Raw genomic sequence first — 23,269 nt, 5'->3', positions numbered from 1 at the left:
AAATCTATTTAAAATTGCAAATCATCATAATTTTTACTGAATTTCTGAGCAGGACAACCCCAAAGAGAAGGATTTATGTAGAAAGGAATAATTGTAGCTGTCTGAGTTAGAGCTTGGAGCCTGTGACGTGTCCCTCCTGACACGTTCTGTGAAACAAACTCTTCCACCAGAAATGGCTCAGTTGGGAGAATGTTGGACTGAAAATCTAAAGGTCCCTGTAAACAGCCCTTTTTTATGTGGACATGCACAGAGCCCGCTGAGGAAAGCCTGGGTCGACAAACCAAGTTGATAACCACCATCGTGATACTCGTTATCTCTGGTTGGAGCTTTCGACTTTGTCGAGCCAGCTCACCCAAACAAAGCCCGGCTCTGTTGAACTTCCTTCATAAGATACTCCTCTGCTCTCATTGTAAAAATCGAAGTTTTAGACAAGATAAGGACTTTCTGTGTACCATGCGGGAGATGCCGGGGATTGAACCCGGGGCCTCATACATGCAAAGCATGCGCTCTCCCACTGAGCTACATCCCCTGCATGGTGTAGTAGCTTTAGCAGTTTTTTTCCCCAGACTATAGGAAGAAGAGGAGACAGCGATCCAGAAGAAACAGGTCGCCATCCTACAGAAGATCACCAAACTGCTCGTGCAACCACTCCTGTGGCTCAGTTGGTTAGAGTGTGGTGCTAATCACGCCAAGGTGGGAAAAAGAGTTGGAAGTTGTGCTTCCTCACAACAAGAAGGTATAAATTTTTTGGCTATACCAGCAGGGTTCCATGGTGTAATGGTTACCACTCTGGACTCTGAATCCAGTGATCTGAGTTCAAGTCTCGGTGGAACCTGAATCTTACCAATATAACACTGAGAGTCCTGTCAAAATATTGCCACTTTGTCCTTCGAAAATGGAAACAACCTCGTTTTGTCCACTCTACATGTATGAATGCATGCAAATTGTCTGTCTGATGAAGCCTCCTCTCTGCTTTATCTTCAGCAAGAAAATGTAAAATAAAATGAATTTTAGAAGTGAGCTGAAAGAAAAGGAGCAATTCTGAAAACAAGTTCAGGAAGTTGTGCATTCACCACTTGAGAGTTTTTCAGATGTGCAGTCAGTCTTCCTGGAATTCAGATATTTTTTTACCTCACTATCATATGAAGAAATATCACAAACCAGATGTGGAGATCAGATGAACTTCTCAATGTGATGATCAGAGAGCCTTTAGATTTCATCATCATATGATAGAAACATGTTGGTTTTTTTATGAATATATTTTAATTAATAAATGGCAGAGAGGCCTTCAGGAAACAGAGAGAGAGGGAGATGGCCTGCAGGATCAACCCCTGGCTGGTTGTTCAATGAGTCAAGTTGAAATAATTAATTGAATTTCATCTGAATTCTACTGCCATCAGAAGCCTGAGTAGCTCAGTCGGTAGAGCATCAGACTTTTAATCTGAGGGTCCAGGGTTCAAGTCCCTGTTCAGGTGATGCAGCTTCTTCCCTTTAGTGGTTCACATTATAGACTCCACAGCAGTGATAGGTGACACTGATCTATGAAATATTTCTATGATACACTGATTTCTATGAAATAATGAAACCATGAGTCTTTCATGTTCAAGGCCCATTTGTGCAGGAAAGAGTCTGTTACCTCAGACCACTGAGCCATCCTGACACGTGTGTCCAGCTGCCAGTCTCTGGTGAGGAAACGGAAAAGGTAATGATAGCACAGTGTCAGCTCTCTCTCTCCCTCTCTCAACCCAACAGGTCGAGACAGATGGCCGCCCCCCCTGAGCCTGCTCCTGCTTCAGCAGTTTTTCAGCAGCACTGATTAACAGGAAAACATAAAGAAAGCCCAATATTAACACTGCACAGATTATAGAGATTCTCTAACATGCTTTTTCATGGAATAGAAAATAGCTAACCGTTCTTGGCAGGACTCCAACCTGCGCGGGGAAACCCCAATGGATTTCTAGTCCATCGCCTTAACCACTCGGCCACAACAACTACACAGAGCCACTGAGCCTTATATCATAGGTGATAGAGCTATAGATCTCTAAAAGGAAATAAAAGGAAAGGAAATATTTTTCATAACATGCGCCCTCCACCTAAAACAGAGCAGAAGCCTTGTGAGCAGAGAGGAGGCTTCATCAGATGGTTCTTCTTTTCACCTGCTGCAGCAGCTCAGAGCCTCTGTGGTTAGGTAAATATCCAAAGAGGATGTAGCTCAGTGGTAGAGGAGCTGCCATATTTCAGGTATTCTGCCTCCTCTTTCATCCAAACAGTTAAATATTGTTTAAAGTTTGTGAGGTTGGATGCTGCACAACAATGTATTTGAATTAAAGTTGATATCTTTCTATAATGATCCATCATGGACCGCTGGACACTTTCGTATCAGTAAATCCACCGTGTTTTAAAGAAGTTCAGAGTGTTTCAGAGTTTCAGACATGATACAAACAGACAGATCCAGTGTCCCAGAGAGAGAAGAGTCCCGACACTCCCTGATCTCACCGCGGGGTGGTCACGTGGTTCATGTCAGCCGGCTGAGCTGACCGGAAGAGAGCTACAACGGAGTCCTGTGGGAGTGTGGCCATTTTGTTTACTTCTATCACTCTGGTTAATAACATATTATAGAAAAACGCACGTGCTCTCCCCGTCGGGGAATCGAACCCCGGTCTTCCGCGTGACAGGCGGAGATACTGTCCACTATACTAACGAGGAGCTGCGAAGAGACTTTTAGTGTGTGATGTAAACATGACAACCACTACACAACAGAGACTGCACTCATTCATTTGAAGCGAACGTGAGAGAGTGACGTATCCATCTGTGTCGCGTGGGAGATCAATGAAAGGCAGGAAATGCCTTTGATCTCCAGTGACGTCACACAGTCTCGCTGTGGAGTTGTGCATCAGGTCACTTCCTCTTTTCGGGAATCAACTTCTACCATCTGTCCACTAGATGGAGATAACTGAGCATCAACTGAGAACTGAGTTCTTCATCATCTGGAAACAGACAGCATTGTTTTCTTCAGCTGGACCTCTTTGTTCAAATCTACATTGAGATTCAGAGCCAAATGTTTTTCCTTTCCTGGATTTACTTCATCATTTCAGTGACTCTCTGGATTCAGCTGACAAATGCAAAATACAACCAACATTTAAACGATGACGTGTTGAAACTAAACTTTATTGATTCAGTCTGGTCAGCAGAATATAACCTGATGAAATCAGCTGCAACATTAAACTGATGTTTCTACATGAATGCATCACTGATTCTAAAGCCATAAACTGAACATGAACACTCTGTACACTCAGCGTTACACACATGAAGACAACATCATGTGTTTAAGGTGATGTTGAGCTGAACAGGACTTGTATTGAACACACAGAGGGAGTGCACCGTTCCTGGAGATACTGCAATACCAGGTCGATGCGTGGAGTGGACGGAGCAAGCCCCTATTCCATCTCCCTGTTCCAAAAATCTATTTAATATATGGTCCCCGGGTAGGGGACGTATCAGATATTAAACTGATAAGAACAGATACTACACTTGATCTTAGCCAAAAGGCCGAGAAGCGATACCGCTCAGCGGTCGGAGGTAACGGAGTGTTTCTCCGCACCGACCCGCTCAGTGAGGGGTCAGAGTCGGCTTCAGTAACAACATCACTCCGAGAGAGAGACACAAACAGAAGACATGAAGAAACGAAGGAGGGATCAGAAAACAACCACAGACATGTTATTTTCACAAAGTTACGTTGTAGAGCAAAGAAAACGTCTCTTCTTGGTCACCTGTAAAACTTCATATCTATGTCAATTTAGCAGCTGAATATTATTGTGAAAAAATCAGTTTGTCCTCTCATGTGATTGGCCTCATGGTGTGTCCATCAAAATAACCCCCCTGTCTGCACGGATTCTCTGAAGATTCGGCTCTCCTCGACTGGACTCGGCTTTTTTCGACCGAAAGAGAGAATAATAAAATGAAAGAGGAACTTTGTCATCCACAGAATAAAACCACATATACTTCTCACATTTTTTTGGTGTCATGATTTTCCGCCGCTGTTCCCTGTTGTCAGCTGTTTTCATAAGAAAACATCAACGTTATCTGAATATAAAACAGTTGAAGCTGACAGTAATTCTTTAAAACGACCTGACAGACTCCAGACAGCATTTCACCAAGTCACATGAGTCCTAATGAGACTTTGCATTCCCCCGTATAAAGAATAAGTGTAAAAAGCTCAGAAGTTATTCACTTCTATTTATTCTGCCCTCCCTGAACGTGCAGTGTTTGATGGGCAGATTTCCCCAAATGAGGGAAATGTTCTTCATTCAAGCTGTTTGTCACTCCCAGATGAAGCTTCCTGTAAAACTAACAAATAAGGATTAAACATCATACACCATGTGCACACAAATGACTGAACACCCACATATTTAAAATAGCAAACAAAGTCATTTTAACCCAGAATTACTGCCATTATTTTATCTTAACATAAAGTCCGTTATGTCCGATTAATGCTAACATACTGTAGCGGAGTGGTGTAGATGTAAGTACTGGTTGAGACAACGCCAACGCCAAAAACCCGAGATTAACAAAAGAAGGCACAAACAGGTTCCTTGTTGAATTAAAAAGTACAGAGACGTGTTCTCAACAAATAATGATAATTTTTATTTAAAATAGCAGGCTTAAAAGGAAAAAAGGCTTAAAGCACGACAAAAACCAGGATAGCAGTTAAAATATATTTATGAAATTTCTTAAAAACGTTATCAAAATATTAACACTGCCAAAAGTAAATTTCTAAAAAAGTAAGTAAATTACAACAAATGTAAAATAAAAAAAATAAAATAAAATAAAAAAGGGGCGGGGCGGAGCTGAGGTCACTGAGGGAGGCGATGGATAAGACCACCAATACTTATCACCATTAGTGCAGCACATCAAACAAGGCGGAATCCACACGTGCCCCTGGTGACCACACCCACACACACACACACACACACACACACACACACACACACACACAGAGGGTCGTGTGACTTCCAGTAACCGCAGCAGCTGAAAGTAAAAGTGTTCAGAGTTCAGCCTCCATTTTGAAGCTGTCGGAGCAGAAGCAGGGAAACTGAAGGCTGAGGCCGGTGAGTGTTAACATTATTATTATTTCACTGTCAGTTTGTCCCTGTGGACTGTGGAGGGACGAAGACTCACAGTGGACTTCTGTAACACTGAGACACTGAGACATGGAGGTCAGAGTTCACTTTGACGAACAGAGAAAAACTCCAGCTGAGCTGAGAACAGACCGTAATGTCTGATAGTATCAAAGGATGAAGGATCTACCTGATACAGAAAGTTCAGAGCTGCTCTGGAATCAGATTTTACTGTAAGTCATATTCAGTTTTCCACAGAGAGCTCAGACTGTGTTTGGATCGACAACTTTTCAAAAACTTCCTGGATATTTTCTTTGGTATTGTTCTTGGTGTACCGGAGGTGTGTTTTCATTCAGGACTAGTAATTTTTCCACAGCGGATGGGCATTTCTTTGTCTTGTTATTTCCGTCATAATATTCATCTTAGATTATTTTTGTTTGCTGTCAGTATGAAGGGCACCCCTGGATGATGTGGCACTGTGACTATTATATTTGAATAAACACAGAGTCAACTTATTATTTATTTGGTGGCACCAAAGATCCCACACTTGGGAACTCTTCCTTAATGGTGCCATTACTGAAAAGTCAGATATTCACAAAGGTGATGGCTTTTCGTAACAACAGGATTCATGGTTGGTTACAAAAATTGTCTAATTTTTAAATGTCTAATTTGATTGCTCATCTTGCTGTGAAAGGACTTCCTTGACAGGTCCAGACAAAACACCAAATACCCAGGACTCAGTGCAATCTGCAGCACTGCACGTTTTGTGTTGTGATGAGTGCATGAAGTGTGCATGCCCATAGTGTGAATGAGTGCCACAATCACATTTTGCCGAGAGCGGTATCACAGGTTTGTGACCATGCAAGGGGGCCACAGACAGACAAACAGAGATGTTGTTCTTTATACATGCATAGAAAGATAAATAAATAGATCATTTCATCACAGTGTTCCAGAGAAAGTATTTTACAGTATTCAAAAAATACAAAAATACATAACAGTTCAGTATTTTGATGCAAAATATAAATGCGTTTTCATCATCTCAATAAAATACAAATTACAAAATAGTGTTTTGTATTTAAAAGACATGTATTAGAAATATTGCCCATCTCTGTCAGTTACATGTTCTGTCCACTGTGGAGGAAGAAGAGTCTGAATGAAGGTCTGTCCACAAAAAGACGCTGAGACAAAATGAGGACACACTTTAAAGTGAGGTACTTCCTGTTCTCCCCATTGACAGTTTGACTCAATGTGATGATGAGCTGGATAATAAACATGAAACCTATAATGAAACCAACAAACCTGACCAGGACTTTATTTTTCAGGACTGATTCTGAAGGACGGTGTGTGTTTGGATTTACTTGGTATTTTGTAGCTTTGGAACAAACTGTTTATCCTGTTTTTTCTGTCTCCTGTCAGTCAGAAAGTGTTTCCCTCTCAGACCAACTCTGTCCTGAAGATGAAGGACTCTGATGAGGAAGCTTCACGCTGTGCTCTGTGTCAGGACGTCCTGAAGGATCCAGTCTCTACCAGCTGTGGACACTGGGTCTGCAGACAGTGCTGCACCTCACACTGGGACCAGTCTGCTTCTTCAGGAGACTCCTCCTGTCCCCAGTGTGGACAAAGATCCAGAACCAGACCAGGTCTACAGACCAGCCCTGAACAGAGTGAGACTGAACTTCTGACTTTTTCATCAGATCCTCAGACTCTCTGTCTTCAGTCTGACGTTGTCTCTTCTCTGTCAGCAGATCGTGTTCTACAGGAGGTTTTAGATCAACATAAGATCAGTCTGAGGACCAGATGTCAACATGTGACTGAAGGAACAGGAACAGGAAGTGGAACCCTCCTCAACAGGATCTACACTGAGCTCTACATCACAGAGGGACAGAGTGAAGAGGTTAATACCCAACATGAGGTGAGGCAGCTGGAGACAACTTCTAAGAAGAAGACCCTCCATGATGCTCCAATCAAATGTCACCACATCTTTAGAGTCTCACCTGACCAGCAGAGTCCCATCAGACTGGTTCTGACCAGCGGCGTCGCTGGAGTTGGAAAAACTTTCTCTGTGCAGAAGTTCAGTCTGGACTGGGCAGAGGGCTTGGAGAACCAGGATGTCAGTCTGCTGGTTCTGCTTTCATTCAGGGAGCTGAACCTGATCAGAGATCAGCAGAAGGTCACAGCAGAGCAGCTGGCTGCCTGTAAAGTTCTGTTCATCCTGGACGGCCTGGATGAAAGCAGACTTTCACTGGACTTCACCAACAGGGAGGTCGTGTCTGATGTCACACAGGAGTCATCGGTCCACCTGCTGCTGACAAACTTCATCCAGGGGAATCTGCTTCCCTCGGCTCTGGTCTGGATCACTTCCAGACCTGCAGCAGCCAGTCAGATCCCTCCTTCATGTGTTGACAGGCTAACAGAAGTCCGAGGCTTCACTGACGCCCAGCAGGAGGAGTACTTCAGGAGGAGGTCCAGGGATGAAGAGCTGTCCAACAGAATCATCTCACACATCAAGAAGTCCAAGAGCCTTCACATCATGTGTCAAGTCCCAGTTTTCTGCTGGATCATCGCTACAGTTCTGGAGCACATGTTGACTACAGACCAGCAAGGAGAGCTGCCCCAGACCATGACTGACCTGTACTCACACTTCCTGCTGGTCCAGACCAGGAGGAAGAGGATCAAGTACCATGAGGGACATGAGACAAGTCCACAGGAGCTGATGGAGGCTGACAGGGAAGTTCTTCTGAAGCTGGGCAGGCTGGCGTTTGAACATCTGGAGAAAGGGAACATCATGTTCTACCAAGAAGACCTGGAGCAGTGTGGTCTTGATGTCACAGAGGCCTCGGTGTACTCAGGACTCTGTACTGAGATCTTCAAAGCAGAGAGTGTGATCTTCCAGAAAACAGTCTACTGCTTTGTTCATCTGAGTGTTCAGGAGTTTCTGGCTGCAGTCTACATGTTCCACTGTCACACCAACAGGAACAAGGAGGTCCTGAAGGGCTTTCTGGGAAAAAAACACCAAGATTCAGCCCTGGAGGACTTTCTGATGGCAGTCCTGAAGAAATCCTTTGAAAGTGAAAATGGTCACCTGGACCTGTTTGTCCGCTTCCTTCATGGTCTCTCTCTACAGTCCAACCAGAGACTCTTAGGAGGTCTGCTGGGTCAGACAGAAACCAAACCAGAGACCATCCAGAGAGCCATCAACAACCTGAAGAAGAGGAGGAAGATGAAAATCTCTCCTGACAGAAGCATCAACATCTTCCACTGTCTGATGGAGCTGAAGGATCACTCAGTTCATCAGGATATCCAGGAGTTCCTGAAGTCAGAGACCAGATCAGATAAGAAACTCTCCCTGATCCACTGCTCAGCTCTGGCCTACATGCTACAGATGTCAGAGGATGTTCTGGATGAGTTTGACCTGAAGAAGTACAACACATCAGAGGAGGGACGACGGAGACTGATCCCAGCTGTGATGAACTGCAGGAAGGCTCGGTGAGTCCACTCTCATTCTCATCCATCCTTCTTAGTGAAGATGTTTTTAAATCAGATGGTGTTTCACTGTCAGCTGTTTGTTTTCAGATGATTCACATGCTGCCAGAGATAAATATTCACTTAGTTGTGTTTCTCGTGGAAATCCTAAAGACTGATGACATCAGCAGGTATCAGTGACTGATCTTCATCAGCTTCACTGTTTACTGATCTCAAGTCAGTGAAAATTAGATCAGTAGACAGTCAAATGTTTTCAGGTCAGCATGGCCTCATGGTCCCTCAGAGGAGACGGACCTCGATCAGGTCCCTGACAGACTGAGGACCTGATGGAAGACCAACTGACCACATTTTGTCTCTTTGCCTGAAAAATGATGAAAACTCTGACAGTGTGAGACACAGATGGAAGTCTTGGCATCTTTAGTCCTCAAACCCTCCAAATGACTATGTAGTGTCCTCTGTCAGTGACATATTGTGTAATATGTGTCATCACAGACTTGTTGGTTGTGGACTCTCAGAGACTGAATGTGACGTCGTGGCATCAGCTCTAAAGTCCAACCCCTCCCATCTGAGAGACCTGGACCTGAGTCAGAACCACATAGAGGATTCAGGACTGAAGCTGGTGTGTGCTGGACTGGAGAGTCCAAACTGTGGACTGGAGACTCTGAGGTCAGTTCACTGACTGGACCTGCTGTAGTTTGAGTGTTGTGTTGTTGTTTGGATGATGTGTGCAGAGACATGATGATGACCCATTTGATCTTCATTTTTAATTCTTTACTCAGGTTGGAGAACTGCAGGTTGTCAGAGATCAGCTGTTCTTCTCTGGGCTCAGCTCTGAAGTCCAACCCCTCCCATCTCAGAGAACTGGACCTGAGTCACAACGACCTGAAGGATTCAGGACTGAAGGATCTGTGTGGTTTTCTGGAGAGTCCAGATTGTAAACTGGAGACTCTGAGGTCAGTTCAGTTGTTGTTGTAGATCTTTTATGTTCAATCCAGAAATTGTCTTCACATAGAACTTGAATTTATTCTCTTTGGATGTTGTTGTTGTTGTTGTTATTTAGTGCCATGGGCTTCAGCACAGAGGCTACTTCTACAGCTAGAATAGTTATTACCAAAAAAAAAAAAGGTAAAATTTTCCATAGGAAATGAATTGGAACCCAAAAAAAAAACAAAATCCCAAAAATTACCTTGTTTCTCAGTCACCTAGCTCTCTCATACCTGCACGTAGAAATGTCATTCAAAATTTCAAATGGAGGAAAACTTGTACTTTTCCCAATACACCAAACCGTTTTCACATAAAAAGTAAACTTTTCAAACTACGATCCCTAAAAGGAGTAGTCCAAATCACTTTTTAATCAAAGCTAGAGTGGAGCTGCTCATTCACTTGAGTGAGAGAAGCATGAAAAAATAACAAAAGAATAAAATTATGCAAATTCATTGATTTATTGACTTTCCTTACCGAGGAGCTGGCAACACTGATCGTTACATGTCTGTTCCAAATATATGGGCTGGGAGGGCCCTACCGAACATACTAGTATGTTCAGCAGACTCATTTGTTCATGCTCATCCTGGGCATATATTCTCCTTCATCCAGGTCCTATTCATATCTGTCAAACAATTGAACGCAATCAGTTCTCCAAACAAAAATGTAATCGGGGTGACTTTTGAGCACAGAACGGTACATGGGTTACTCGTTCCAGGCAACAGGTCCCACAGCGCCTCAAAATTTCCCTTCAATTTTCCAGTTCAATCTTGTCACTCTTTGTATTGGACTGTTGTGAAGCTGCTTCCTGTCGGTTCAGCTGTTTGACTTTCATTTTCTAAACTTCTACTTTCTAAACCTTCAGCTCTTAACAGATGATGAAACATTGAACACTTTAAAGCAGGAACTTTGTCTCCTAAAGTCACATCTTTTATTCTTTACTCAGGTTGAAGAGCTGCAATTTGTCAGAGATCAGCTGTTCTTCTCTGGTCTCAGCTCTGAAGTCCAACCCCTCCCATCTCAGAGAACTGGACCTGAGTCTGAACGACCTGAAGGATTCAGGACTGAAGGATCTGTGTAGTTTTCTGAAGAGTCCTCACTGTAGACTGGAGACTCTGAGGTCAGTTTAGTTGTTGTATTAGAGCTTTGATCTTTAAATCAGAATTTATATCTGCATAGAACTTCAGTGTATTCATTTTGGATCAGCAACAATTTAAATAGTTGTTTCATGTTTCCAATATTCTTCTTGCTGACTGATTCTCCGTGTTCAGTCTTATCATGATTATTATTAATATTATAGTTGTTTTCACACATTCAATTTACTTGTTTCATGTAGTAATTAGGAAAAGGCTGACAGGAACCAAACAGCTGGATTCACATATTTGATCTCAAAACAGACCAGGACCAAGGGAGACCTTAGTACTGGATCAGGACTGGATCTTTAAATTCTGATCTAGTTCAGTCTGTCCTGAGGTCAGCAGAAGCTCATCAACCTTTGGTGACATGAACAGGTGGATGAATGTTGTGTTGCTGTTTGGGTGATGTGTGTTGCAACATGATGATGACCCACAGTAACAAAAAGATCATTGATTGATCTTCAACTTTTATTCTTCACTCAGGTTGGAGAGCTGCAGTTTGTCAGAGATCAGCTGTTCTTCTCTGGTCTCAGCTCTGAAGTCCAACCCCTCCCATCTCAGAGAACTGGACCTGAGTCACAACAATGACCTGCAGGATTCAGGACTGAAGGATCTGTGTTCAGGATTGGAGAGTCCAGATTGTAGACTGGAGACTCTGAGGTCTGTTCAGTTGTTGTTGTATGTTTTTTTTATCTTAAATCCAGAAATGATCAAAAACAAGTTGTTTCATGTTACCAATTGTTCTAATATTATTATTATTGATGATGATTATTATGATAAAAGTTGTCATTCTTTTCCAAAAGTTGAATTTACTTGTATGTATGAATAAGGAAAAGTCTTTGAGGAACCAAAAAGTTGGTTTCACATGTTCGATCTCCAGATAGAAACCAGGACCAAGGGAGACCTTAGTCCTGGATCAGGACTGGATCTTTAAAGTCTTGGTCTTGTATTGCAACAAGGTCTAATGTGGACCAGCAACATTTGAGATGTTGAAGTGGGTGATGAGTGTAAAAAGGTGGAGAAGTTCTGGATCAGGACATTTCTGACTCATTATCAGTCATCTGATCTCCAGGATTTGTTCTTTTCCAGGTTGAGATGCTGTTGGTTGTCAGAGATCAGCTGTTCTTCTCTGGCCTCAGCTCTGAAGTCCAACCCCTCCCATCTGAGAGAACTGGACCTGAGAGGAAACCTCCTGCAGGATCCAGATGTGAAGGAGCTGCGTGATCTTGTGGAGAGTCCAGACTGTAGACTGGAGACTCTGAGGTCAGTCCACTGTGGTAGATCTTTAATCCACCGCTGAATCTAATGTCTTAATAAATGTCTTCAGACTTGGAGGGTGTGGAGCTGAGGACCAGAGTCAGTTGTGTTGTTGAGACTCCAGCCCTCATGGGGCTTTCAGACACGTGGCCGTGGCCCCCCTGTGCTCTGAAAGCTGTTATTTCCAAAGGAATTGGAGCTCCACCACAGGTTTCCCTGCACTGAGCACAGTGATATTTGTGTTTCTTTGTGGTGTGGTCATACTCAGTCAGTGTGTTACTGCAGTAGATGGAGTTCAGAGCAGCGGTACAGAAGCTGAGTGATGAGCTGCTGTGGACGGAGTCAACATCAAAAAGCTCTTCTACACACTTTGAAAACAAACAGTCCCACACATGTTGAAATGTTCTTCATTTAGAAGATTTTAGAGCTTCATCTTCACATCAAAGCAGAACTTTCCTTTGCTGCCACATATTTATGAAGCAGCCAACTGCTGTATTCCTACACACAAGTATGTCCTGTATTCCACTGCAGCCGCAGGTCAGCTGAGGAAATCACTTTGTTTTAGAGTGAGGAGCTGCTGAACTTCAGCCTCCAGTGGCTGAAATGACAATTATACGAAAGAAACACTTCAAACATCCAGACAGAATGTGGTGGCACTTTACTTTAAAGTCTTCTGAACATTTCTGACTGATTATGAATGATTTTATCTGCATCTTTTATTCCTTATTCAGATTTGACAACTCCAGTTTGTCAGAGATCAGCTGTTCTTCTCTGGTCTCAGCTCTGAAGTCCAACCCCTCCCATCTTAGAGAACTGGACCTGAGTCACAACGACCTGCAGGATCCAGGACTGAAGGATCTGTGTGGTTTTCTGAAGAGTCCTCACTGCAGACTGGAGACTCTGAGGTCAGACTCATGTTTTATTTCTGCTCTCAGATTAATATGATGTTACAGTTGTGGTGACTCTGACCTGCAGACAGGTTTATATTTATGAGGGAAAATCCTCTTCAGGGTTTAACATTTAAACTGTTAAATGGTTTGAAAGAACAGATTTCTATTAAATTGAAAATTACATTTTAATTGCACAAAGTTTATCAATCAATCTTGTATTTTTGAAAGGGTACATCATATATCAATGAATATTTGTATGTTAATATGCAGATTGTAGTTTGTGTTTTTTTTGTTTTGTTTTTTTCTTATTTATTTATTTATTTGCGTGTCGAATTGAAAGCAACTGCACTTTGTTTGTCTAAGAAGATGTTTGGCTTCTTATCTCAGGGGCTTCATCAGTTCAACCCATCGGTCTGACTAGTCCTCACTAGTCTGACAGACAGTGGAGTTGGACCCAGGTATTTAACCTCTGTAGGAGTGTTCACAAAGCTCCTTGTGACAACAGCCCATTAGAGGAGTTCCACTGACCTTTGTTAGTCCACTATTATAGACACATTTGTGTGTCATTTCTGTTGTGGAAATTCTCTGTTGCTGGTGAAGAATGAAATAGAGACTTTTTCCGGCCGACAAGTTTTTATTTTCTTTGCAAAGAAAAAGTCAATCATCACACGAGCAGCACAAATGAAGAAAGATTTCATAAATCACTCATATAGAATATTAATTTAAGCTCACTGGCCCAGGGATGGTGATGCAAAGTGTCAGAATGAAATATCTTTTTCGTATTTCTATGATCACGCAGCTTCACAGATCTGTTCCACAGCTGGAGCATTTGTCTCTGATGTCTGATACTCGAGGGCTCCCAACCCAAATCACCATGAAGAGCCAACACTGAGGTCCATTTGTGTACTGCTGTAAGATAACCAATAGCTCTATGATGCTGAGTATTACAAAGAGAATATTCACAGAATCCCCAGACAGCAGAAACATCGTCTGACACACACACACACACACACACACACACACACACACACACACACACACACACACACACACACACACACACACACACACACATTACAGAACAGAGTGAAAGTATGAACTCCCAGATGAGCACAGTGTTCAGACTTGTTCAGGGCTCTACCTGCAGACTGAGCTAAAACACTGACAGCTGGGTTAAATGTCATGTGTTGGTCCAACGTCAGAACATTTATACTGATCAGTGTAGGACAGCATTACTGTCCCAAGATTAACAACATTCAACTTGGCCTAAAATGCTCCACTTGTGTTTTGTCTTGGTTCTCCATTAGTCTCCACTTCCAGCACCGTTTTGGAACAATGTTCAGCATAATGTGAACATTTTTTCTTTCTTCGCCAACAGAATAGAATCATCCACATGTAACATGGCTCTTTTGGTTCAGTTTGGTAAATTTCAGCCATAATACCAATTTAGTTTGAATATCAAACAGATGGTCAGATCCAGCAGGATGATGCTGTTCCAGACCATGTAAATGTACCAGTGGTGGGATTTCATGGGGAACTTGTATTTTGATGCAAATGAGTCTAACAAATCCCCCCCCCCCATCTATATGTTACAGGTACCAGCAATGTAAGGCCTCTCAGCTTCAGTTATGGTTTTGGTGTCTTTGTCCGGGGCTGAATCTTCTGCACAGTGCCCTAGAGCCCATTTTCAAGGAAAAGAGAGAGAGAGAGAGAGAGAGAGAGAGAGAGCGTGCAGACTGCAGTATACACAGCACAATGAGGAATGATTTGGATAGACAGCAAGCTTTTATATGTTTGCTCCTCCCTTATTTTGAATGAACTACCAATGTCTTTGACGGGGAGAACCCGCCCTCCACAGCATGGGAAATATCAGTTCTACTTCAGAAGGTGTTAGTAATATGTCAGATACACACACACATTCATACCCCCCATGTCATGTATCAACTTAAAAGTATCAATTCTGCACCTATAGGTGTGGGAATGTTAGGTCACACATGGGTCACACACAGGCAGACCAGTTTTACACAGCTGAAACAGCTTGGGGCCAAATTGACCCCAGAGGAATACCAATGTGTGCAATATGTGTTCAGCACATTGAAAAATGTCTTCATGGTAATTTTATGCTTAATCAATTTTAACCATCAAATTTGGAAAAGTCATGAAATACGAAGCAAAAAAAACAAACAAACAGTCAACTCATATTTTTTGAATGTGGTCAAATTGACCTGAAGGATAATAGGAGGTTTAAGTATGATTTCCACATTCAACTGTTCATGTTTCTTCAAATATATAATTCATGATAAGTTTGGTTTTCTGTGTAGAACCTTTGCAGCTTGTTTGCAGACTGTTTCAACTGGTTTTAGAGTGGACTTACCTGCCGGAGCTCAGTTCTATGTGTTTCAGCCGTTGGACTTTCATTTTCTAAACTTCTACTTTCTAAACCTTCAGCTCTGAACAGATGATGAAACATTGAATACTTTCAAGCAGGAACTTTTTCTCCTAAAGTCACATCTTTTATTGTTTACTCAGGTTGATGAACTGCAGGTTGTCAGAGATCAGCTGTTCTTCTCTGGGCTCAGCTCTGAAGTCCAACCCCTCCCATCTCAGAAAACTGGACCTGAGTCACAACTACCTGCAGGATTCAGACCTGAAGGATCTGTGTGGTTTTCTGGAGAGTCCTCACTGTAGACTGGAGACTCTGAGGTCAGACTCATGTTTTATTTCTGCTCTCAGATTAATATGATGTTACAGTTGTGGTGACTCTGACCTGCAGACAGGTTTATATTTATGAGGGAAAATCCTCTTCAGGTTTTAACATTTAAACTGTTAAATGGTTTGAAAGTAACTTTGGAAAACATATTTTTAGGGTAACATTATATATTAATGACTCTTTGTGTGTTAATATGCAAATTTTAGTCTGTAGTTAATTTTATTTATTTATTTGCGTGTCGAATTGAAAGCAACTGCACTTAGGTTTGTCTAAGAAGATGTTTGGCCTCTTATCTCAGGGGCTTCATCAGTTCATCAGTCCTCACTAGTCTGACAGACAGTGGAGTTGGACCCAGGTATTTAACCTCTGTAGGAGTGTTCACAAAGCTCCTTGTGACAACAGCCCATTAGAGGAGTTCCACTGACCTTTGTTAGTCCACTACTGTAGATACATTTGTGTGTCATTTCTGTTGTGGAAATTCTCTGTTGCTGGTGAAGAATGAAATAGAGACTTTTTCCAGCCGACAAGTTTTTATTTTCTTTGCAAAGAAAAAGTCAATAATCACACAAGCAGGACAAATGAAGAAAGATTTCATAAATCACTCATATAGAATATTAATTTCAGCTCACTGGCCCAGGGATGGTGATGCAAAGTGTCAGAATGAAATATCTTTTTAGTAATTCTATGATCAGCAGCTTCACAGATCTGTTCCAGAGCTGGAGCATTTGTCTCTGATGTCTGATACTCGAGGGCTCCCAACCCAAATCACCATGAAGAGCCAACACTGAGGTCCATTTGTGTACTGCTGTAAGATAACCAATAGCTCTATGATGCTGAGTATTACAAAGAGAATATTCACAGAATCCCCAGACAGCAGAAGCATCGTCTGACACACACACACACACACACACACACACACACACACACACACACATTATAGAACAGAGTGAAAGTATGAACTCCCAGATGAGCACAGTGTTCAGACTTGTTCAGGGCTCTACCTGCAGACTGAGCTAAAACACTGACAGCTGGGTTAAATGTCATGTGTTGGTCCAACGTCAGGAAATTTATACTGATCAGTGTAGGACAGCAGTACTGTCCCAAGATTAACAACATTCAACTTGGCCTAAAATGCTCCACTTGTGTTTTGTCTTGGTTCTCCATCAGTCTCCACTTCCAGCACCGTTTTGGAACAATGTCCAGCATAACGTGAACATTTTTTCTTTCTTAGCCAATAGAATAGAATCATCCACATGTAACATGGCTCTATTGGTTCAGTTTGGGAAATTTCAGCCATAATACCAATTTAGTTTGAATATCAAACAGATTGTCAGATCCAGCAGGATGATGCTGTTCCAGACCATGTAAATGTGCCAGTGGTGGGAATTCATGGGGAACTTGTATTTTGATGCAAATGAGTCCAACAAATCCCCCCCATCTATATGTTACAGGTACCAGCAATGTAAGGCCTCTCAGCTTCAGTTATGGTTTTGGTGTCTTTGTCCCGGGGCTGAATCTTCTGCACAGTGTCTGGTCCAGCAAAGGAGAAAACACGTGTGACTGCTCTGTTGTTGTACCATTTGACGGCACAGATGTTGTGGTTCCCCTCCACTCGCATATCAAAGCTTCCTCTCCCCTTTTTCTTCAAGCTCGTTTCGTCCTCAAGGTTGCAGTTGGGTAGGCGTACCTGTCTGGATGTTCGCACAGTCCAGGAATCAAGGAGCTTAACCAGCAATTTATTTAAATATATCAAAGTATTGTCTTTTTAATGCAAATGCTAATCATCATTCCACTACATTCATACAATGTACTGGTACAATGTAATTCATGTAATTCATACAATGCACCACTTAGCCCTGCCTTGTTTGTTTGTCATCAAAGCGTATGACACGGGACAAAACTTGGAATGTCTTCAGAGACATGGTTGCTGGAAATATTGCCTTTCCAGTCTCAGCGTTCCAAAGGCTTGCTTGCTTCACCTTTTGATTTGTAAACTCCTGCCAAAATGAGCAGGCCAATGTAGGCTTCCAAGTCAACTACATCCAAGTCTTCCAAGTTTCCCCATCTTCAATATGGCTGACTGCATATCTGGTTGGGCCTGGAACCGTTTTGATAATATTAGCAGCACTAAGTCCATCCTGCTGTTGAAGTGGAGAAGGGACCATATTTTCATTTTGGAGGGGATCGTGTCGCTGGTGGTTGAGTGACAACAGGAGGGTCAACACTCTCATTCCCATCAGATGACAATGGCTCCAAATCAGGGTCCTCCTCAACACAATCCTCTGTGTGACTTTCACTGTCAAAGAGCTGTTCCAACATCACTGACAGTAAACCTTTTCCCAGAGCCCATTTTCAAGGGAGGGAGGGAGAGAGGGGGAGAGAGAGAGAGAGAGAGAGAGAGAGAGAGAGAGAGAGAGAGAGAGAGAGAGAGAGCGTGCAGACTGCAGTATACACAGCACAATGAGGAATGATTTGGATAGACAGCAAGCTTTTATGTGTTTGCTCCTCCCTTATTTTGAATGAACTACCAATGTCTTTGACGGGGAAAACCCTGCCCTCCACAGCACGTTCTACACACACACACACATTCATACCCCCCATGTCATGTATCAACTTAAAAGTATCAATTCTGCACCTATAGGTGTGGGAATGTTAGGTCACACATGGGTCACACACAGGCAGACCAGTTTTACACAGCTGAAACAGCTTGGGGTCAAATTGACCCCAGAGGAATACCAATGTGTGCAATATGTGTTCAGCACATTGAAAAATGTCTTCATGATAATTTTATGCTTAATCAATTTTTACCATCAAATTTGGAAAAGTCATGAAATATGAAGCCAAAAAAAAAAAGTCAACTAATATTATTTGAATGATAAAAATTGGATGTGGTCATATTGACCCCGAGGATAATAGGAGGGTTAAGTATGATTTCCACATTCAACTGTTCATGTTTCTTCAAATATATCATTAATGATGAGTTAGATTTTCTGTGTAGAACTTCTGAAGCTTGTTTGTGGACTGTTTGACTGGTTTTAGAGTGGACTTACCTGCCAGAGCTCAGATTGTTATACAGGAGTTCATATGTGGCAGAATCAGAGATAGAAATAAAGTTTGGCTGACTCTGCTGTTTGGTTATTTCTGATGTGTTCAAATCACAATGTTGACAGTTTGAGTCAGTTCAGGTTTTTTACAGTGTTGTTTCATTTTCTCATTAAATCTTGTCACTGTTTGTATTTGACTGTTGTGAAGCTGCTTCCTGTTGGTTCAGCTGTTTGACTTTCATTTTCTAAACTTCTACTTTCTAAACCTTCAGCTCTGAACAGATGATGAAACATTGAACACTTTCAAGCAGGAACTTTGTCTCCTAAAGTCACATCTTTTATTATTAACTCAGGTTGAAGGGCTGCAGTTTGTCAGAGATCAGCTGTTCTTCTCTGGTCTCAGCTCTGAAGTCCAACCCCTCCCATCTCAGAGAACTGGACCTGAGTAAGAACAATGACCTGCAGGATTCAGGACTGAAGGATCTGTGTGGTTTTCTGAAGAGTCCTCACTGCAGACTGGAGACTCTGAGGTCAGACTCATGTTTTATTTCTGCTCTCAGATTAATATGATGTTACAGTTGTGGTGACTCTGACCTGCAGACAGGTTTATATTTATGAGGGAAAATCCTCTTCAGGTTTTAGACATTTAACTGTTAAATGGTTGAAAATATCTTTTCAAAAAGTTTGTTTCAAAATGACATTGGAATGGAAAACATTAATGTAATGTTTTTGAAAGGGGACATTGTATATGAATTTTAAATATTAAAATCTTATTTCTATGTTTCTTAGAATCATCCAAAATCAAAGAAATCAACACAAATATAAACCCTTTTGCCAACAAAAACACCTCTGAGGTGCTCATACACAGAACAACAAAACTGTAATGGGTTCACTCTCTCACCCAAGAATGGTACAAGTCTAGACTGGAACAGCTGAGAACTTTATTGACTACGTGCAGCAGCCCAAACAGACGGCAGGCAGAGGCAGAGTCTAGAGACAGGCAGCAGGTCAGGTTACCGGGGCAGAGATGAGGAGTAGTGGTCTGGGGCCGAAGGCAGGTTAGGCCCCAGGAGGTCCGTCGGGAAAGCTGAGCGTAATGCAAAGACAATCTGGCAGAGAGGCAGAGTGGAGGAGCTGGTTAAGGGGAGTCTGGGAGGAACAGATGAGTCTGTTTATCCTGATTAAGAGAGGTAAGCAGGCAGGTAGAGTGGGTGGTGGAGGGGAGAACCAGGAGTGGACTATGACAAAAACAAAACATGGATCTGACTTTCTACTTCATCCAGTTTATATTGATTTCATCCACATGTAACATGGCTCTATTGGTTGAGTTTGGAATATTTCAGTCATAATGCCAATTTAGTTTGAATATCAAACAGATTGTCAGAACTAATGCTTTCATTTTCCAAGGGACCTTCCCACCTGGTCCATTATTAGAATAATAATGTTTACATTAACCACTGACCCCAAAGCAGTTACATGAATGTACATGAGCAACACACTGCAGCAGTGGAAATAAGGTGGCTCCAAACATACCTAATGTAAACATCACCACCTCAGGAAAACATCCATTTTGCTGTGATTGTGTAGCAAAGCTTTAGTCCAATCAGCTGCAGTGGTTTGGTTCCACACTAAGATAAGGATTGGCTCTAAGGGCTGGTCTGCTGGGGGAGCAGTTGCCCCGTTGCCCTCCTCTCTCTGCTGCAGGAAACATGTTTGCTCCATCAGTAAGTTCAAGTTCTTTGAGGTGTTTCATTTTCTCATGAAATCTTGTCACTGTTTGTATTTGACTGTTGTGAAGCTGCTTCCTGTTGGTTCAGCTGTTTGAATTTCATTTTCTAAACTTCTACTTTCTAAACCTTCAGCTCTGAACAGATGATGAAACATTGAACACTCTCAAGCAGGAACTTTGTCTCCTAAAGTCACATCTTTTATTCTTTACTCAGGTTGATGAGCTGCAGTTTGTCAGAGATCAGCTGTTCTTCTCTGGTCTCAGCTCTGAAGTCCAACCCCTCCCATCTCAGAGAACTGGACCTGAGTCTGAACGATGACCTGCAGGATTCAGGACTGAAGGATCTGTGGGGTTTTCTGAAGAGTCCTCACTGTAGACTGGAGACTCTGAGGTCAGACTCATGTTTTATTTCTGCTCTCAGATTAATATGATGTTACAGTTGTGGTGACTCTGACCTGCAGACATCAGGCTGATATTATACTGATCCTCACTGAGGATCTTCATGCTGACGTCTGTTTTCTTCTTCTCTGGTTTAGTCCAGTCAGTGTGGCAGAGAAATGTTGAACTACAGATTTAAAACTTCAAAAAAAAAAAAAAAAAAAATCCTTCAGTGTTTCAATGACAGGAAATATTTTTCCTCACTGACATGGACAAATATATATTCAGTGGGGTCGGAATCATTCACTCTGGAACAATTCGATTCGATTTGGATTTTTGGGGTTATGATTCGATTCAAAATTGATTCTTTATTCAAGATAATTTTCGATTGAAAACAATTCGATTCATCGTCATTTCTGCTGCAATCTATAGGTGTGCAAAGGATCCTCATGATCTACTCCAGTCTGCTTTGCAAGACAAAATGATGAATGGAGACATTAAAGTTTCTTTTTCACATTTATTAAGCTTTAAACATTTATCCATGCTCAGATGGAATTGTTGTAACTGTTGTTTAATACAATATCACATATTGCTTTAATAGCAAAAATAAAAGTGTCTCTTTAAAAAAAAAAGCAGCTAAACATGCTGCCTTTAAAATTTTAAGGAAAGAACCTTTTCAAATGTGTGTGGACCAAAACTGCTACTCTGAGCAGCAAGCTATAAAATAAGTCATGTCAAGCTCAGTAAAAACCAAAATGAGTCAGAATCTTTGCCTGCAACGAGGACGGGGCCTGTTGAATCTCTCTTTCCTCCATTATTGTAGTTTCCTCCTTGTTTTGGTGCATGTGTATGTTCCAGAACCAGCTCTGTGGTGACGTCAGACAGCGTCTTTGTCAGCATTGTTTTATTTTTTAAATCGATTTTGGGACATTTTGAATTGATTCTGAATCATAGTAAATGAGTTTTTTTGTTTGTTTTTTTTTCTTTGGGTACAGCACTAATATTCAGTGTTTTCCTGTTCCAACACGACTATAAAGTCATGTGACTCAAGCAGACTGAAAGATTCAGACCAAACTCAGCATGTTAAACGTGGTCACCGCTGAATGAAGTGAAAATGTTCCAGATGTTGTGAATCATGTTGGTTTGATGAAACATTGAATGCTTTCAAGCAGGAACTTTGTCTCCTAAAGTCACATCTTTTATTCTTTACTTCGGTTGGAGAACTGCAGTTTGCTGTTTTAACTTTGGAAAACAGATTTTTATTAAATTGAAAAAGACGTTTTAATTGCATGCAGTTTATCAATCAATCTTGTATTTTTGAAAGGGGACATCATATATTCATATATATTTGTATGTTAGTCTGCAGATTTTAGTCTGTGGTTCATTTCATTTATTAATTTATTTGCGTGCCATTCATAAAAATGTCCAACCCACATGGGTTTATAAGACGTATTTAATCATCCAGTGGCTGTTGTAACAACCTGAACTCTCATATCTGCATATAAACATACACACATACATTATTTTCCTTTTCTCAAGTCATAATGGTACATTTTAAACAAAACATTCAACCAAAGAAAAATATTTTGCCTTCTTTCCCAAACCACAGAAATAAAATCATCTACCACAAGTCCCTTCACTGAAACATAATTCGCTCTGAACAGATGATGAAACACAAAACACACTGCAATTTCCCAGTCTGGGATAAATAAAGTATCTATCTATCTTTCAAGCAGGAACTTTGTCTCCTAAAGTCACATCTTTTATTCTTTGCTCAGGTTGAGACGCTGCAGTTTGTCAGAGATCAGCTGTTCTTCTCTGGTCTCAGCTCTGAAGTCCAACCCCTCCCATCTCAGAGAACTGGACCTGAGTCTGAACTACCTGAAGAATTCAGACCTGAAGGATCTGTCTGATCTTGTGAAGAGTCCAGACTTCAGACTGGAGACTCTGAGGTCAGACTCATGTTTTATTTCTGCTACAGTTGGACTCAGTTCATGTTCCTTTCAGTAATATTGTTTCACTCTAACCCTCAGTGAAGCTGTGAGAGGAGAACAGAAACAGATTTCAGAATTAGACAGAAAGACAGAGAGAAAACAGTCAGCCAATCAGATCAGTCAGAGGACTGTTGTGATCATGTGACCATCAAATGAAGCAGATTCCAGCTGAAGAACTCAGAGATGTTCAGATTCTGGTCCTCGTCCATCAAACTGTCAGATCTGAGCTGAGACTGTTTGTTCTCTGATCAGGTTCATCTGTCACAGCTCTGAGATCAGTCTGACTGAAAGCTGCACATCACTGATCTTCTTTCATCACACTGTCACCATGTGGTCTTTCTGCAGACCAGAATCCTGTCTGCCTGTCTGTCTGTCTGCCTGCCTGCCTGTCTGCCTGCCTGTCTGCCTGTCTGTCTGTCTGTCTGTCTGTCTGCCTGCCTGTCTGTCTGTCTCTCTGTTTAAATGGACCTTCAGTAAATCATCAGTAAAGTGATGAACCTTCATGACTCAGCTCTTTATCTCCACTGTGGACTCAGAGAAATGTGCTGAG

The 23,269-nt window shown here is 41.8% G+C and overlaps 1 protein-coding gene and 6 non-coding genes across 7 annotated transcripts; 3 read left to right on the top strand and 4 right to left on the bottom strand.

Annotated features, from left to right (window-relative positions):
* Positions 1 to 457: 457 nt before the first annotated feature.
* Positions 458 to 529, bottom strand: trnaa-ugc (transfer RNA alanine (anticodon UGC)). The gene has a single exon. It is a non-coding gene; the product is annotated as a tRNA-Ala (tRNA).
* Positions 530 to 763: 234 nt separating this feature from the next.
* On the top strand, positions 764 to 835 carry trnaq-cug (transfer RNA glutamine (anticodon CUG)). The gene has a single exon. It is a non-coding gene; the product is annotated as a tRNA-Gln (tRNA).
* A 567-nt stretch (positions 836 to 1,402) lies between these two features.
* trnak-uuu (transfer RNA lysine (anticodon UUU)) lies at positions 1,403 to 1,475 on the top strand. Its single transcript has one exon. It is a non-coding gene; the product is annotated as a tRNA-Lys (tRNA).
* A 435-nt stretch (positions 1,476 to 1,910) lies between these two features.
* On the bottom strand, positions 1,911 to 1,992 carry trnas-aga (transfer RNA serine (anticodon AGA)). The gene has a single exon. It is a non-coding gene; the product is annotated as a tRNA-Ser (tRNA).
* A 642-nt stretch (positions 1,993 to 2,634) lies between these two features.
* Positions 2,635 to 2,706, bottom strand: trnad-guc (transfer RNA aspartic acid (anticodon GUC)). The gene has a single exon. It is a non-coding gene; the product is annotated as a tRNA-Asp (tRNA).
* A 664-nt stretch (positions 2,707 to 3,370) lies between these two features.
* On the bottom strand, positions 3,371 to 3,561 carry LOC115058398 (U2 spliceosomal RNA). Its single transcript, XR_003842071.1, has one exon. It is a non-coding gene; the product is annotated as a U2 spliceosomal RNA (small nuclear RNA).
* Positions 3,562 to 7,320: 3,759 nt separating this feature from the next.
* On the top strand, positions 7,321 to 15,511 carry LOC115053785 (NACHT, LRR and PYD domains-containing protein 12-like; the record flags this gene model as incomplete). The annotated part of the gene is made up of 6 exons (XM_029518563.1): positions 7,321 to 8,603; positions 9,380 to 9,553; positions 10,528 to 10,701; positions 11,201 to 11,392; positions 12,721 to 12,879; positions 15,394 to 15,511. Coding segments are annotated over 6 exons (2,100 nt in total), but the record flags the coding sequence as incomplete, so codon positions are not given.
* Between the last annotated feature and the right edge of the window lie 7,758 nt (positions 15,512 to 23,269).

This window comes from Echeneis naucrates, chromosome 2 (genome assembly GCF_900963305.1).
Source record: "Echeneis naucrates chromosome 2, fEcheNa1.1, whole genome shotgun sequence".
Taxonomy (NCBI): Eukaryota; Metazoa; Chordata; class Actinopteri; order Carangiformes; family Echeneidae; genus Echeneis; species Echeneis naucrates.
This window is presented reverse-complemented; position numbering and strand designations above follow the sequence as displayed.